At 41.1% G+C, this 18,372-nt stretch overlaps 1 protein-coding gene and 1 long non-coding RNA gene across 3 annotated transcripts in view; one reads left to right on the top strand and one right to left on the bottom strand.

The window, feature by feature from the left end:
* Window positions 1-5,083, top strand: part of NPSR1 (neuropeptide S receptor 1) — a 77,806-nt gene extending 72,723 nt beyond the window's left edge. For both annotated transcript variants that reach the window (XM_042889029.1, XM_042889028.1), the window contains 3 exons: window positions 1,328-1,417; window positions 3,281-3,461; window positions 3,581-5,083. In XM_042889029.1, coding sequence (XP_042744963.1) covers window positions 1,328-1,417; window positions 3,281-3,461; window positions 3,581-3,674 — 365 coding nt within the window. In that variant the 3' untranslated portion in view covers window positions 3,675-5,083. The remainder of the gene's footprint in view (window positions 1-1,327; window positions 1,418-3,280; window positions 3,462-3,580) is intronic.
* A 730-nt stretch (window positions 5,084-5,813) lies between these two features.
* Window positions 5,814-7,112, bottom strand: LOC122189722. Its single transcript, XR_006181941.1, has 2 exons — window positions 7,034-7,112; window positions 5,814-6,400 (listed from the first exon to the last, which is right to left on the bottom strand). It is a non-coding gene; the product is annotated as an uncharacterized LOC122189722 (long non-coding RNA).
* Window positions 7,113-18,372: the final 11,260 nt, after the last annotated feature.

Consider the following 18,372-nt stretch of genomic DNA (forward strand, 5'->3'; position numbering starts at 1 on the left):
TCTGCCACTGCTCCTTCATACCTGTTCCATACTTCTTTCCTTTGACATTAAGTACCCTTTTGAGAAACGATAGAAAACATCTACAAGAAAAGAATTAGAAGGAAATAATCCTTACTCTAGAACTTAGAGTCCTTAATCCAAGAATTTTGTCCATATGTAGAATGGTTTGTTTTCTAGCAGCCACTCAGATAAAAATTTCAGAATGTTTTCAAATGCCCTTGGGAAGTTTGAATTTTGGTTAAGATCAAAAACCTTGAAAAAAAAAAAAAAAAAGTCATTCTTCTCACTCAAGAGATAGATTCTGCACTAAAAACCAAGGAATTTCCAGTACTATTAGGTATGGACTGTTCTCAAGCTTCTCTATACAATATTTCACTGATAACAAGCTCTCGTTAATTTTATTTATATTTTTTCCTCACAGATTACATAGCCTGGATATGTTGTTTTTCTAAGAGGTGCAAAAAGTCATGTACACATAGTTATTTCCAATGACATTCATTAAAATTCAATTTCTCAGCTCGGATTTCAAGAGTCGAAAGATGTTTTGATAAAAAATGACCTTCTTGTGTGTTCACTATGATGAACCTAATTATTCTCACAGGGCAACATGAACAGCAAATTGTCATGAATAATGAAATCAAGCATATTATTACAATCATGCTGGTACTGCCATTGAAATGTGGAGATTGGTTCTCAGAGACATTAGCGTGACTTCAGAGGAAATGAGATCAACCAGCCTTAGTGCGAAACTGAATAGACTTCGCTTCTCAATTCAAGCCACATTTTACTTCTGAAAAGCAAATCTAACAGCATTTCTTCTTTTCTTCTTTTATTACTGAGTCCAACAGAAGAGCAAAATGCATGACTGTATCTAAAGCATCAAAAAGAGGTTAAGGGAATGGAGTATGTAGCTTTCAAAATCCATCTAATTGAAATGCAGTTAAAAACTGAACAGGTAGTCTGTTTTGCCAGATTATATCCTATGTTGTTTTTTTAAATTACAGTTGCCAGATCCTTTGACAAAACATCTCTTCTAACACCACTCCAGTTGTGTTTTTGAAGCTACGATGACCAGAGGTTTTTGCTAAGCTGATATTGTTGGGTTTATCTACAATGTTTCTCCTGCCTACAGTTCCAAGTGTGGAGACTCAGGGATATGCAGCTGCTACAGTGCTTCAGAAACACCTCCTATACATATGTTTCCACTTCTGATTTTAGAGGGCTCAGGTTTTTTGTGCCTAATGGGAGAAGACTTGCTAATATATGAATTGCAGGAAACGCATACACCAGCCCTGCTCTTTCACTGGTTCTACTCTTCCGTCCCCAGATGGCAGAACCTCTGCTGGCTACACCAGTCGTGGGTTCATATCCAGAGCAAAAGTGAAAGCCATCAAGTACAGCATTGTAATTGTTCTTGGTAAGTATGAAAAAAAAAAGCCTGCAGCTGGGGCAGATGCTGAAGTTAGGGATCTCCCTTCATCACCAGCAAATAAAGGGCATGAAGTGGTTCAGCAAAGGAGTTTTACTTAGACCTCTGACTTGCCTTCTGACCTTGTCCTCTGCCTTCCTATGACTGACAGGATCCTATTTTAGGCACCCGATGTATGCAGTGATACACACAGCCAAGCTGCTAAAAGACCTGGCAAATGAGTTGTCTTTTAGGTTTAGAGAATACAGGCTGCTTCATTAGGGCAGGAACAGGAAGGAGAGGCAAGGGAAGCAGAGCAATTAAATTTGATGTCAGAAGCACGTTGCCTGCAGAGGTGGGGAGAACAAGCTCTCCTCGCCCAGCCAGGATGCAGATGACTCAGTGCAGGTGTCCTCCGTCTCCCAGGGAGATGACATTATCCTGATGGAATTAGGAGGCTGACATTTAATCTCGATAAATAAAGGCAACATCACACAGCACTTGTGATTAGCTGATGGAGACAGACAGGGAGATATCAGAAGCTATTTACTCCCCAGGGCACTGCAGGAGAGATTGCTCCTCTTCCCAGTCCTACACAAAACTCAGATTGATTGATACTGTGATAATAGCTACTACTAGAGGTGCTTAGTTCACTGGTTAGCTGTAGTGTCCTTGGACATGAGAGCTGCTGCTGTGATTCGCGGCTCTCAGAAATCCAAGGACACCTTCTCTGCATCTGAACTTATCTGTGTGGCCATCAGAGAAAGACTGTGCAAGAAACACAGAAACAGTCACTACCACAATGCCTCCAGATGGCAAGAGCTCACCTAGGTGCTCAGTATTTCAGAGGACCTTGATAATATCAGGCACCCAGCATCTCTCACTGTGCGAGAAAGTGAAGGCATGTAATGCTCATCGATTTCCATAAATCCACTTATAGTGGGGGATCTGTAGCCAGTGCTATGATCCATGCACTGACAGGGCACACTGTTGTTACTACAGCCCCTGTGTGTGCACACTATTAGGTTGGTTACTCCAGAAAACAGGAGAGCTTACTTCTTGCACATTCGCTGAGCACCCAGCTCTGTGCCCAGCACATTGGCAATCCAGGTGCCTGTAACTTAGCTGAGTGAACTGCCTGCCCCAGCATGCTCAACACTCCTTGTGAGAGCAGTTGACGTAGGCATTTATGAGACAGATTATTCCTGAATGCCTGCAAAAAAAGCGAAACCCATGGCCTCTTTTTCTACCACCTCTTAACAAAAGCTACGAATGACGCAGCCCTCTCAGACTTGTTTCTCCAATAGCAGTAGGGGAATCGTAGAGTCTTCCTACATTCCCTTACTACAGGGCACCTCCAACCAGCATGCAAAACGGTACGTCAGCCTGCTGTAATTCAGAGTGAAAGTGTCATTCCTTGCTTCTAGGTGCCTAAGAGCCTTTTCTTAATAGGTGGCTGTGATAGGCAGGGCTGTCACAGAGCAGCACTTTGGTGCTGTCTGCGTTTAGACGGGCTGCTCACTCAGGGGACCATTAAAAGAGAGCTTTTCTGTAAGTGATGATGCTCTAACTGGCTACCTATTTACCCTTTATGTGTGTGCAGCGTACAGAAGTGCCTCAATACATCTAGAGGGAGCACTCTAAGCACTTAAAGGAGCACACGTAATGTATTTTATGGGCATTAAAATAAAAATGAAGACAAATAAAAACACAATTTAATAACTATCCTCTTAAATGAGACCCTGCGTAGGGAGCAATTTCTCTTGCATGAACAAATACTTATGTGTTATGACAGTCTCTATTTGTGCGTATGTGATTAACTCCCTAAATAACCATACTGTCTAATGTCAAGCTCTTCTGTCTCTCCTGCAGCATTCGCTCTCTGTTGGAGCCCCTACTTTCTGTTTGATATCCTGGACAACTTCAACATCCTCCCCGAGACCAAAGAGCGCTTCTACGCATCCGTGATAATTCAAAACCTGCCAGCCCTGAACAGTGCCATCAATCCCCTCATCTACTGCCTCTTCAGCAACCACCTCTGCACCCCCTTTGAGTACCGTCCCTTTACTCTCACCCTGACTATCCCAAACAGAGGGGAGAGATAAGCACAGCTGCTGAACTCATCCCCTATTTTCACCCATTTTAATCCTGACCATTCCTTATTTTCCTTAGGGAGAGAAGAACACGAAGGTTGGAGGGGACTTTCCGGGACCGGAGTGATGGAGGGCAGGAGATGCAGGTCCTGTCCAAACCAGAATACATCTAGCACAGGTAATGCCCTCAGAAGCACAGCAGGACCCATGCTGAGGAGAGCAGAGGTTTCCCCAAAGGACAGACAGACACCAAGCATGAACTGACTGGACTGAACCTGTGCCTTGCTGCAGTTGAACAGCACAAGCACTTGGGACCAGCACTGCACCTTCAGCTATCACACTCTGCCAGGACCAAGCCAGCCACAAGGGCATTGCATGCTACTTTTGTGATGGCTCATTTTAGCCATCTGTTTTCAAGCAAGATGTAACACATCCGTACTCCAAATGGCAAAAAGCAATGTAAACAGTGTCTAGTCAAAGCCTCTCTGTTCTTCAAGAGTCTCTTGCAGCCATCCAGTACCATGCAGCTCATAGAATTGGTGAAGTGTTTACAAGTAGTTACAGGAGAGTATCCTGCTTAAAATGAACCTAGGAACTTTTCAAATGAGAATACACCACTGTCACTCTAAGTTTATGCCTTGGCTTCACGTGCAACCACTGACAATGCCCTACCAGAAAGGAGGGGACTGTAGGGATGGATGGTTCTCTCCCTCTCACCTTGCCATCCTCCCATACACACCATCTCTGTAGCTCATCCTCCCATTCCCTTGCAGAACTTCCCTGCTATTTTATCTTGGTTCCCATACCTTTACTTGCCATGACAAATATGGGTGATAAGTTTCTTCTGGGCTACTGTATAATAAGATGTCAGCCAGCCCATCCCAAATCCTACTGTTCCTCAACTGCTCTGCTGCTCACATCCCTGTGACAAAAGCCCAAGCAGCCTTTGGGGGATTCTACGCTCATGCCACATGAGTACACTTGACATACAGGACACTCCAGCAGTGCAGATCAATCTTTCCACAACATAAAGGTATTTCTCCCTGTCTACATAAGAGATGATATATAGCTCTAGATTCTCTACATAAGAGATATACCTAGAGGTATTTCCCTCCCTACAAAATTTTTTAATGTCCCTTAAATCACAGAGGGAACCGTATACATCTTTAGAGCAGCTCAAAGCTGGAGAAAAGCATGGGTTAAATTGTAAAACTCAAATTCTATTTTTAAAAATTACTGGCTGATGTTCCAGTCTTATAAATTCATTGTGGGGTTCACAGAGCACCAGGCAGCGCTCTGTGGCACAGTATCCTGAGCTGCTGGACATCCCCTCCCTCAAACCCTTGAGTTTGAATACAAATGTTCTCAGTGTTTTAGCAACTGAGTGAAGAATATGAACGTCAATGCTTATTTTACCGTAGGTCAGCTTGAATTGTTTGCATGATGATGCGCTCTAACCAGCTGCACAGCATAGTTTTGCTTTTCCCTGTGCAAAATTTGCATCCTTACATGAGTCTGTTTAAACAGGTTTGTTGTTTTTTTATTTTATGATGCTGCTGCTTCACACTGAGTTTATTCGCTGCGAAACAAGAACTGAATAAAATTTACTTCATTACCTATGTTACAAAAATGTTTTTTCCTAAGCAGAGGATATATAAAATCATGTGGCTTTATGTTCTTAGGAAAATGAGTAGGGTTTCTCTTTTTATTGTTATGAAGTTCTGTCGCATATAAATGTTGGTGTTAAAACCAGCTTAATTAAAACCATGAATCCACAATACCCTTTGCAGCCCCTACCTATGTATATAGACTGTCTATAAGAACCAGAAAACTTTTTTTTGTAGGCATCTCATAACATTTCCATAATTGGACTGCTTGGTTTAATCTTCATAATGATGTTGGGTTTTTTCCCCCCCCTACTATTTTTCATCTGACACAATTACACCAGTTGCCTACTTTTGAGCATTCAATGCAGTTTGCAGACTTAATACCTGGAAATCAGATACATTTTTTTTTTTATTAGTACTTTGGTTTGCAAACTTACATGCCTCGGTCATCGTCCACACTCCACCTCCCAAGACATATATATTTGGTCAGCATATGGATTAGCCCACCAAAATTAAACATATTCATAAATAAATGTAGGAATCCAGCCCTGAATGGAGTCATTACTCACTTATTTTTCAAAGAGATGGTATCTTTCAAGCACTACTGTGTCAGGTGCCATTTATATGTTGTTCCTGTCACTTTGCCTGGGGCCCTGACTGCAATTCCCTTCTCCATTAGGAGATATTTCTCTTTAAATACCCTCCTGTATTTCACTTGTCTGCACCCCTTCTGAGCATGTATTCAGAAATAATTTTTCCCATTTTCTTCCTGCTTCATTCCTGTGTAGCACAGGCAAATTTACTAAGCTCTTATGCTTTTTTGTTGTTGTTGTTGGAAGATAGCATGCATTATACTTAAAAACTAAAAAAACTGATTTTTGCCATTAGCCCACAAAATACATTCACAGTCCTTTGTCTCATGAGTGAATAATTTGGCAGCTTTCATTTAACTCTGGTGGATTTCTAATTTCGTGTCCACAACCCAATCTTCACCTGTTGATTTAATTGTGATGCAATTGTTTAGAAAGATCCCAGAGTAACCAGGAGAGGTAATAAATGGCAACGCCAGGGTCCAGATGCCAAGAGACAGAGTCTGGAACAAAAGAATGTGGCACTCAGTCGGGTTGTTGCCTGTGACAGTCTGTGAGTTGTGTGTTGCATCTTCTCTGACACTTCAAGACCCAGCTGAGAGATCCTTCTGACGTGCCCACAGTAACCATAGATGTCAACAGGCATGCTTGCTGGGATGTAGAATACCTTCTGTTTATAAAGTCCTTTGTGATCATAGATTCCTAGGAGTCGTGAAAATGAGATATTCAACCCTCAGACAAGTCACACCAAACAGCCTAAAACTAGTATAGCTTTCAAACTAATAAGTAATTCAAGCAAGTAAGAAATACATTTTTCCCATGACAGGCACAAAGAAAATATGAATGAGAAAGCTATCCAGCTTTCATTCATTTCTGGATGCAGTTTAAAATTAAATTCTCAGTCCAGATTTCCATCTGTTGCAAAAAAGTGTAAAGTGGTATTTTGTCCATATTGTTGTTTTAGTCCTTGAAAACTCCATTCACAATTTAATTTGAACAAAAGCTAATGCAGACAAGAAAATTTAAGATCCAAACCACTGGGTAGGTATAATCTAGTAATGGAGTACAGTATTCCACAATGAAATTGTGGAAGAATAACAAAGTGAAAGCCTACCCTGAGGCATTTTGCATCCTCCTGCATACTTCTGGCTGAGATCTTAGAGGCACAGATGTTATCAGCCAAGAAAAATGGTGGGCTAGTCAAGAAAAATGATATCCACTGTAGCTGATGGAGCCAGATTCTGTGCAGATCTCAAGGATCTGAACACATAAGGTCCACACACTCCTTTCACTGAATCAACCCATGCACCCCACGACCACAGGCCATGCTCTCACCTCTGCAACAATTTATGCCCTTGGGAAAAAGAGATGACAGGCACCCCCTATCCCTATTCCTGCCTGCTTTCAGGATAGGAGACACAGAACATTTGATGGTGCTTGCCTTGCAGGGTTCCCAGGAGGGCTAACATTTCTCTTTTGTGTAATGCCACAGCACTCCATTTTTGTAGCAGCAAATGGATTCTGTAGTACCTGCAGTTAAGCAGATGTCAACCTTAAGTTTCTGGAACAGATTACCTTTGGGAAGAAGTAGGTGCACACAGGGTACCGTGCACGACAGCTGCTCGGTGCATTTCTTTAGGAAAGAGATGTTTTCTAGAATAAAATTCCATTCCAAATATCTGCCTCTGAGATTCGTGTATTTTCTATATGCTTGTCTATTTTATTTTACATCTATACTTCACAGAAAAAAGAAAAAAAAAAAAAACTATGGCACAGAATGATCTGTCTCCCACAGAACAAAAACAAGATTTACATGGAAAGCATAAATGAGTGAAGGTCCCTGTTCTACAAGTCACCTAGACACCTAAATATGAATTGTTTTAATGGAAATCAGGCTATAGAAACAGGCTTACATGGTTTTATAGTCCTGGATATTGCAAGCATCAGACCCATATGGGTTGAAGTCCCTAAGGTCACATAAGCAGAAGTACACATGAAACTAGTACTTATTTTAGTTCAAACTCTGGTACTTCAATACAGGAAGGTTTTATGGTTGTTAGGACCTTATGTTTTCATGACACTACAAGACACCACAGGAAAACAGCAAAATCCTTTCTAAACCAAAGGCCTCTGTTTCAAGCGTAGGAACAAATGGCTTCAATAAAAGATCATTTTAAACAACTTCAGCAGAGAATTTCTGAGGAGGAGAGCTTTAGGGCAACACCAACCGGAGATTCCTGAGAACGGTCTCTTGGCATTCTCTGAACAGGGAAGACACTTGTTGGCAAGATACCTCAAGTTATGAGCACCTTCAGTAGGAATTACTGTGCTGTTTGTACAGGTTTGTTTCACACGATAACCAGAAGGCATAACACTACCTGCCAATTCACCTTACCCATCGCAAGGACTGCATGTACTCTTCAGAAGCACTTGATGAAAACAGAAGAACTACAACAGGAATCGCAGAAAGCACAGAAAAAAAAAGGATGTATGTATGTATTGTTGGGGTGTCTTTTTTTCCCAGTGAGAAATAATTTCATGATAAAAATAAACTACAGTAAAAACTATCAGACTTTACCTTCCAACCAAGAGCCCAGTGTTCACAGAGTTCTCCATTTATTCATCAACCTTCAGAAAAATGATTGATTTGGGGAGTAGATGCAATTTTTACTGTAAGGTAACGCGTGCTTCATTTTCTTTTGGCAAACTGCAATTTATTTTGCACAGCATTCAATTTAGATAAGCATTAGAGCTGAATGGTTCATCAGATAATCTTTAGTCACATTTGATGGCATCTTATTCTGAGTACGCATAACATATGGAGTAGAGGGTTAGACATACAAACACAGGCATGGGTTTACAAATAGGCACTGCTGGATTCTCATACTGAGTTGCTTATAGTGGTACATAATTACAAGCCTAACTCTTAATTTAAACTCAAGTGAAACAAATGCAAATGGACTAAAATTCAGCAGCTTTAATGATTCAATAAAAAAAAAAAAAAAAAGGACAGTTGAACATTTCTCATAAAGAGCTGAATGATCTTTAGAACTGTATTAGCAGAAATATGACATTATGTACAATACTGTGTGCTAATAATCAGTTACTTCAATCATGAGAAATTCTACTATAAACTGGGAGCTCATCAGCTGGAAATGTCTGAGGAGGAGAAAGTGCTGAGAGTATCCAGAGGTCAGATGATGCCCAGTCATTGACAACAACACAGGGTGAGGGGCTAATATAATCCAATGTGCATCTGCTGAGGCATTTATTAGAAGACCTAAGGCTCCAATTGCATTATTGTGAGCCTTCATTAAGAACATTCTACACAAAGAAGAAGAAGAGACACGGAACAAAGAAACCTGAGGTTATAGTTTTTTGGGGCTAGTAAAATGAGAAGTTAGCACATCAGGAACATTGAACGGGGAAAGGACAGAGAGGAGACAACTAAAAATGCATAATGATTGTGCAACAAATGCCACCCCCTGGAATAATCTTACTGTGAATAAATTTGAATATATTTTAGAGACACAAATCAGCTTACTCAGCAATATTGCATGGATCAGCAGCAAGATTTTGGGAGTAAGAGATGTATCCTATTTTGTGTTACAGCCATTTACCAAGATTTAACAAGATAAGGCTCTGTGCTTTATGGAGAAGGGAAAGGGAGGAAATGGCCGATTCCTTTAGTTTTGCATCAAGTTAATGGCCCTACCTTTGCAGTGGTACAGTGAGGAGGTTTTCTGTGAACACTACTGTGGGTGACATTTATTCTGAGACCTCATGTCTTCTGCAGTTAAACTGGTGGAGCTGGGAAAGCATACAAACCTCCAGACACTTGCATGCCCTCCCAGATCACATCACAAGTTTGAGAAAAGCACAAGGTGGCAGCTGACCTTTTAACTGATGCTCAGGCTTTCAGGTTGAGCCTCACACCGGCTATAGCACAGTTATACAAGCATTACTTTCGGAACCCTAATCCCTCTCCTCTTCGCCCAAGACACTGAGATTCACACAATTCAACTTCACACAGCAGCCCACAGCCATGCTGGAGGCTTTCACACTACTTGGCTCCATGGCTCCCAGCAGCTGTGTTGCCATTCAGCTAACTTCATGTGTGCTCATGGTTCTACAAAGAAGCAATTAAGAGCATACAAACTGGCATGCAGTTACGCATGAAATGACTGGAAAACTGTACTTCCTGGGCAGTACAGAGTAATGCCAAAGGGAAAAATCCACGTAGCTGTAAATTAACAAAGTGTCCTCAACTTAAAGGATTTGGGTCCCTTAAATGCATTACACAGAAAGTTAAAGTGAAATCAGGCTCCCTTGGTCATGCTAAAAGCTAAGAGGTACATTATGAAGCTATCATAGAGCGAGAAAAGGCTTTAAAGTGATCAAATGGGAAAATATCACTAACTCCCATTTGGAGCCCATAGCTTAATCTCCTTATTTGGGAAAGAAGGATTACTCCAAGAGTCTTTTTAAAAATCTAGATAGGGGAATTAGTGATATGCACTGACAGCAAGTGGGTGAAAGACATGTTCACACGGCACCAAAATAATAATTTAAAGGCGACTTTGTTTTGCAGTGTTTATAAAATGACATGAATGTAGGATAATTTGTAGAGGAAAGATAAATGCACTCACTCTTTTGGGAATACTTGGCAATTCCCCTGAGTGTCCCTCAGAGAATGGGCTGTTAATGTGGTTATTCCTATGGGGTAGGGTCATCCCTAGTCATCTGGGAACATTTACTGTCAGACAAACTCCTGCAGGAAATTGCTGTTTTTGAGATAACTTTGATTCTGAAGGTTTTTCCCTGCAGAGAACATCTCTGGGACCAAACAGAAGGAGGAGGCATCTCAGCAAGTCCATGGCCCTTGAGGTAGTGAGAGCTCCAGGCTCAGCTTGCGACTCCACATTCAAGGGAGTGGACCCACTCCTGAGGCTGCCTTTGCTTTCTCATCCTTTTTTGGTTGCTCCCCTCTTTCTCAGCCTACCTCCCTTTCCACAGGATTTTTGTGTGTCTTGGGACTTCTCATTGAGGATGGAAAACTGAATTCTTAAAACATAACTCAAAGTATTCACAGAAATTGTTTGACCCAGGAGTCAGTTATTGTCTCTTAGCACAGCTTCATAACTTTCAGTTGAAGCTATGTTTGTTTTTTTTTTTAATGAGGCCTACATTCATGCATCAAGGAACATACAAGAGAACCATTCTGAGCTATCAGCAACCATACAAAACCAGGTATAATTGTCAGTTCATAAGAATAATTGTAAAAGGTCATTATTCTACCCAGTTGGATATTTGCAGAAGCCTGAAGGCAAATAGGTTGCTATATTTTGAAAGTTATTTAATCAGTTTAATTTGCTTAGATAAAGCAACATGAACTTTAGTTCACATGCTAGAGGGTGCCTGTTAGGGGACAAGTGAATATCAGTGATAGACTGACCCATACTTAGCACGGGTCAGGTAGATTCTTTTTCTGCTTCTAGTAGGAGTTCAAGAACACAAGACCCCTTTAACATGCTTGCTCTTACTATTTCAGTACTGCGCTAATTGAACTGGCATCTCAATTCAAACTGACATTTTAAAAACAGGTCACAGAGATTTTTCAGGTCAGCCAAGCAAAACACAGAGGAAATACTGCACACTGACACAGAATCATTTAAGAAAACCTAATAAATAGGTTGGGAGATATCACTTCAATATTGAGAGAAGTGAAAAAGTAACACATTTCCTAGAAGCACAAGTCATTCCTGTTTCTTGAAAGATTGTCCTGATACCAAGAAAGCATTTGGAAGATTCAAGTGACGCTACAAGCAGGAAATCATCAAACACTAGCAGCCTAGAAACAAGTACTCAGTGGCACTATGGGGACATAGGGTACTCCAAGACTACTGCATCAACTTCCTGAATGCTCTTGGTTTCATTATAGTCTCAGCAGTGAAATAACATAATTCCTGGTTCACTGAGTATGCTTGGAATTACATCTATAGGGACTTAGATTGCTTATAGGAATCTATAAGGACAGGGTAAGACCTTCCTAGTCAAGATAAGATTTCCAATGAATTTTGCTTCTTCTCACTCTTAACTGGGACTGAGCAGCACAAACACCATGGGATCTGTTTCAAAGATCCTAACAGGCAGAAAGTCTTAGAGTCAGTAAAATTCACTACCTTGGTCTCAGGCCATGATGAAAACCATCTGACTTTGGAGTATTTCTCAGTGCCAGTGCCTCGATGAAGAGTTCAAGGAGTCACTGTTGCATTCTTTCATTGCACCAAGGGAAACTGCAGCCTACATCCCAGCCTGGGGAGAGAGGGAAGCAGGCTGGGAGAAAGTCTGGGAAAGATTTACTCACAAGTGAAAATCCATACCCAAGCCTATCAGTTATGAAACCATCTATGTAGCAGCCTTGTGCACATGTAGGGTTGTGGAAACAGACAGGAAGACAGGGGTCACAGTATCCTGACAACTCTGCTTTGGATTTAGAGCTGGTCTAGACAGCTCTGCACGCTCCCACACCCTGCGGCATTCTTGGACACTTCCTCTGCATGTGTGCCACGCTTATGGTCAGGCCACAGCCAAATCAAGGCTGATGTCTATCTTGTTAACAAAGTGAAGGCTTTTGGATAAAAGACCTGTCACGCCTGATTGTCTTGCTGGTTGTCCAAGAGACACAAGCAAAAGGCCAGCTGCAAAATGAAAGCACTTCCCCTGCCAAGACATTGTTTTTTAGAGATTAGTGATACAGCAATCTTATTTTAGTATTTCTACGGCATACAAAAGCCACTCACCTCTCATCACTGCCTCACAAAGCAAACGTAGCTCAGATAATTAACTCAAGCACAAGTAATTATCAAGCTATAGGACTTTCATGAGCAGAGTCATTAATCCCTTTAAACATATTACTATTGCTCTATTGACTGACACCCCTTACGTGATCAGCTGAATTCAGTTCATAATCTTTTCAATCAGAAAATGCATGACTGCAATCCTCCTCCTCTGAATTGCTACATTAGCTTCCTCTGAAGTTTGAATCATGTGGATTTGTGAAGTTGCTGCTGCTATCTATTAAAGTAATCTATGGCTCATACTATTCTAGGTGGGATATCTGCAAACAGAGGCAAAGGGGGCACTTCTGTTCTAAAGAGCCTTGTAACTCATTTGATGCATTACAGAACAGGAGAGGGGAAAGAAAGAAAAAAGAAAAAGATGTTTCTCATGTAGAGTGACCCCAAGGAAAGTTTGTTTACAGAGCACTTCAGATACCAACAGGTCTTACAACATTTGGACATATTAAGCCCCTTTTTCTCTCACATACAGGCCTTCCTTCTGCCACTCTATTACAGACCTTAGAACCCCTTAGGGCACATCAGAAATTTCCCACCACCTCCTTGTAAGATGTTGTACACCTGGAGCATAGTATCCTGATAGTCATCCAGTCCTTTCCACTCTGTCCTCTGCTCCACTGCTAAGTAGACAAGTGGATGGACATCTCAGGAGGGAATAAGGGGACTAAGAAAGGACACACAGGCTCTGGGCAATTCCTCCTCAGCAAGAGCCCCTTCACCAGCAGTTACATTGCCACCAAACATTAGGTAGCCTGAGGCCTGTAGAGAAGCCAAAAAGGGCACGTAGAAGTGCTGTGTTTCACTGTCTTTTCATGTTTCATGGTAGTCAAATAATTCTGTACACTTACCGCTCATTTGGAAATACAAATGAAATCTCTTCTGCTAAGTTGTGCTAACACCAAACAAATAAATGCAGAAGAGGGCTGAATCTTCACAAGATCAGGAGATGTGTGTTCCATAACTTAGCCTTATACTGACAAAGTGCATTTCAGTAAAGTCAAATACCAACCTATGCATCAAGGGGAAAATATGCCCCCTTTATCTAGGGATAGTGGCTCTGCAGCTGGAAAACCCAATCTAGAAAGGAACTAGAGAGTATAACAACAAATTAGCAACATAGCATGAGCTCTCAGTGCGATTGGAGGCTTAGATGAGATCAGGGAAAAGAAGAAAGCTGTTCGATACCCTTCCATATGCAATGGGAAGAACAGATGTGGATATAATATCTTTTTCAAACACAATTACAAAACTGATGCAGTTTCTCAGCAAAGAGACATTAATAAAAAAGTCTGAGGATGGAAGAAAATCAGCTGCAGTAAGAATCTTCAGAATCAATCTATTTTGCTTAGAAAGAGATTACCAGTGGCAACGTCTAAGAACTTACACAGGGAGAAAAACAAAGTGCCAAAAAATTAAATTGAGTGGAGCAAGGCATGATGTATCAGTAATATAAAGCTGAAACCTACAAATCAAACCAGACATAAGGATCTCACTTTAATAGGGAAAATGTTTAACTAGTGGAAGGAATCACCGTGAGAAATACTGGATTGCTCATCTTCAATGCCTTTTAATCAAAGCTGAGTTGCTTATATTTCATGAACAGAAATTAACTGCCCTTCCACATTTTGAAATATTTAAACATCAAAGTTACTTTCTGCATGGCTTTGCATGAACTCTTCCAGCAACAGTTAACTGCATTGAGTAGTGTAAGAACCAAAGATGAAAAAAAGCTGACTAGTTTCTAGAAGCCCCCAAACCTGATTTTTGTGTTGATATTTTTGGGTAGAAACAAACTCAAAGCACTGATTTTTTATTTTTATTTTTTTTTTTTATATCTAGTGAAAATGAGTAAAATGTCCAGGTATCTTTTAGATAACGTTGTGGTGGCACAGAAAAACCAGCATATGGTACTTGCAGCGTGGATAAAGCCAATTCTTGACCTCATCCCAGGAGAGCACAGTAAAAACAGGGCATGTTAAAAGACAGGGCAAACAAAGCAACAGCTGGGTAGCAGGGGGAAGCTTTGAGGCTATGAAGGAGCTCCGGCTTCCTGCTGTCAATTCTACCTTTGATTTCAAAAGGAACCAGGAATTCACACAGACACCGTTTTGTATCCCTGGGAAAAAGTCAGAATCTGGACAACAAAGTGATACCATTTACGTACTGCTGGGACAAATGACTTATAAGGAGATGAATAAGGTACATAGAACAGAGAGACAGAGCAGGCTAGACTCTCCTATTTAGTTTGTCCCATAACCAAAGAAGAAATATCAATTACAAAGGCAATCAAACCTGCAAGCAATCATGGTAAATGTAATATTTTAATTAACATGCTGGCATTTGGAATTCAGTACTCTGTGCTAAAGCTTAATCAGCTTAAACCTTTTATGAACTCTCCAATACTTTACTGCACAGGAGCAGCAACCACAGTTTTGGTCACTCTGGTTGAGTCACAGTTTAAAAAAAAAATTGTTTTATTTCCAGGCAAAAGTTACCACAATTTGGTAAGAAATAAAATCCCATTCCCTGCAACATCCAGCTGTGAATGAATGCCCTGCCATTTATTTGTTTGGGGTATATCTTCTTGTTTCTCTGCTGATACATCCAGCCCAGACCACTGTACTGTCACAGCAAGATATAGGTGAGAATGGTCTCTTAAACTATCTATGTCTCTTCCTCTCTTTCCTCTTCTAGAAACTGCTCTGGCTTGGTATAAAATTTTGCATATGGCACATTGCACAGAGCAAATATGGAAGGAATCATTTCTCATTTTCATCTGTGCAGCAAAATGATATTACCTACCACAAATTTAATCTGCAACGCGAATTGCTTATAGCCGTACAGCTGAGTCATTATGATTGCTTGGGTCTGCTTTCATAATCTCAGGAAGATTTATTTATTAAAAAAAAAAAAAGAAAAAGAAAAAAAATTGGCTCATAAGTTCTTGGCAAACACCTGAGACTTTTCTGTCCCGAATGGAGGATTACTGAGTGTTAATACCCCCTGAAGGCACTCTATTCAGTGCGTTCCCATGGTCCATTGTGATTATTGAGATGTGCTGTTTCAGAAACAAGTTGACAACTGCCTTTGTCTAAATGCCAGAACACCTGCAGCCAAGCAGCAATGGGTCAGGACACCTCTTAGAAGGACCTCAGCACATGGCACACCACTGCCTTAAGCGAGAAGAGAAAAGCCTATCCATGAATTGGCCAGAGATGCTAGGACCTCAGTGTGCTTGAGCCATGCCCAAGGGAGAGCCTCTCGCTGAAAGCAAAATACATGTACCAGTATCTCACACGTGGGATTACCAACGTGGCACCTATGAGCACGAGGTAGGCAGGCAACAGCCTTCACAACAGCTGACCTACAAACATTTCTCACTGCACTTTCATTTCATTATTTTAGAGTCCAAAATTTGAACCCCAAAAATCAACGGCAAAGTTGCACTATCAACAAAAATAAAGAAATGGGTTTTTCTTTTCCTCTTATTGAAATAGGGTTACAGCTGGAAAGATAATTGAGGTGAAAATGAGAAAAGAAACAAACAAAGGAACGCTCACCTGTATCCAAAGATGTAGGTTCACAGGAAAGACCCCACAAAGCAAGGATCTCCAACAAGAGACCCTTCCCCAGTGGCAGCCAGCTCTTAAATGGGGTCTATGAGAGGTGCAGCCAGGCTCCACCCTTCATCACACAGCTGAATCACCTTCACCTGTGCTCCCATGGCTGACTCAGTGCTTGCCTCAGGTGAGCAATCAGTGGCTCAGGCCGTGATCTAACAGTTTCCATACACACGAAGGTAATATTATGAGAGTTCAGGGTGGGGGTTTGTTTGTTTTGTGTGTTTTTGTTTTTATAACCTCTCTGCATTAAGCTACATCGAGGCTAAATCTATATTGCTCCGTCTAAATATACTGCTACCTGGAATTTTTTGTTCAGTAAGAGAGATGCAGAAATTATTCATTACTTGATGAAACACCATTGGTGAGGAAATGAGTGCTGAAGGGATTTTGTTTGCATGCATCTACTCATTGTCAATGTTAAGCAGATTGAACGTCTTTGTCTTTCTGTCTGACCACGCTCCCCTCTCCAAACAAGATGTTTGGAGACATTTTGAAGGTTAATTCAGCATTTCCTAAATGTCATCCAACTCTGAATGATAAAGTTTGTCTAATTTTTTTTCATCCTCCATCACAACAAGCTGTTTCCAGTATTCTTACTTAACAACTCTTAGGACCATAGCGTGTACAAACCAAAGGCATCTAAATCATGAGCTGAGCTCTTGGTTATGAAAACAAACAAACAAACACACACACAAAAAAATTACACGATTTATTGTTCTTTGGTTTCAACAGCTTCATTCCTTCCACAAGAAATGCAATATCTCTTCACTCTGCCCCCAAAGTAAGCTATCTCACTTTTAACGGCATGCATCTGTTACTGGACCAGAGTACACGACACCCAAATTTGGTGATGAGTTCACTGCACTGACCTAACATCCCACTGTCAATCCTGAAGAACAAATTCACTGCCACTGAGGATGGAGAATTTGGGTTTTGGAGATATATATGGGTATTCAAAGTTACTAGAACAAAAAATTGCCATCTTCCAAAGAGCTCATGAATTGTCTGGGAGATTGCAGTGAACTAAGCAGTGAACTCATCAGTTCATTGACAATGCAACAATTGCACTGCAATTAGACCACAAACACTATTTTATCTAATTTTCTTGTTAATCCAGGAAAAGCCTTCTTGTTCCCTCATCCTCCTGCTCTAGTGCTAACCAAACACACCCCACCTGCAGCCTCTGACGACTTGCCACCCAAGGACAAGCATGCAGGTGATGCCTGCTCTGCTTTTCAAACTTATCAACAAAAATATGTTGGTGACAAAAGTGGCCTTAGGAGTATAATAGGTTTAGAGAAGCAGAGTTTGATATTGTCTCTGTAACTATACTTAATAGGCACTAAAAGCAGCAGAATGATTATTCAGCCCTTAGATAACTGCGCCTCGTAATTTCACAAATTGATAAAAAGACAATATGAAGCACAGGGTCAAAACAACAGACAACACATTCCACACAACACAGTCCCTCGACATGCAATAGACCAGTGAAACAGACCAAGAGAGATGGAGACTTCGCCACCAGGAAGTTGAACTCCAGAGAAGAGGGGTCCACACCATAAGCACTCAGCTCACAGGCAGGGAACTCTGCTCCATTTGACACAAATGATGGTGATTGGGTATTTTTGTGCTTGCTTGCTTGCTCTTTTTGGCAGCAAGACAAGGACAAAGACAAGGGGGAAGAATCACAATTCTGGAGAAGGTTGTTCTTCTTCTTGCTGGCATTCTTGCATTCAAAGCAGGCCAGTTGCTGCCCCACTGCAGTTGTATCTTCATTGCCAGCAGGGCTCTGCTTCAGAGAACTTCAAAATACTACTTTGGCCTGCTGACTGTGTTACTAAAAGTCATACTACAAGCCCTCAGGCCCCATCCTCACACTCTCACTTAGGAATTTGCTTCAGAAGAGTGTGGTTGAAGAGCTGGTATGTAGTGAAGCTATAGCATGCAATTAGCTGAGCTGTATGCAACAGCATCAACAGAGTGACTCAAAGCACCTCACTAAGAGGCTTCCTGCAGGGCAGAAGAAAAAAAGTGCTAATTAGGTATCTATAGAAAATCCTGTAGACCTTCTCTGCTAGCTAGGGCAGACTCTTTTGCTTTACTACCTGGACTACAATCTATGCCAGATGTGCAGACATTCTCCCTTACCCTTTCTTGTGGCAGTGACAGATTTTCCCAGATGCTTGCTGAT

The sequence above is a fragment of the Lagopus leucura genome, unplaced genomic scaffold, assembly GCF_019238085.1.
Source record: "Lagopus leucura isolate 7727_CA_CO unplaced genomic scaffold, USGS_WTPT01 Super-Scaffold_100157, whole genome shotgun sequence".
NCBI lineage: Eukaryota > Metazoa > Chordata > Aves > Galliformes > Phasianidae > Lagopus > Lagopus leucura.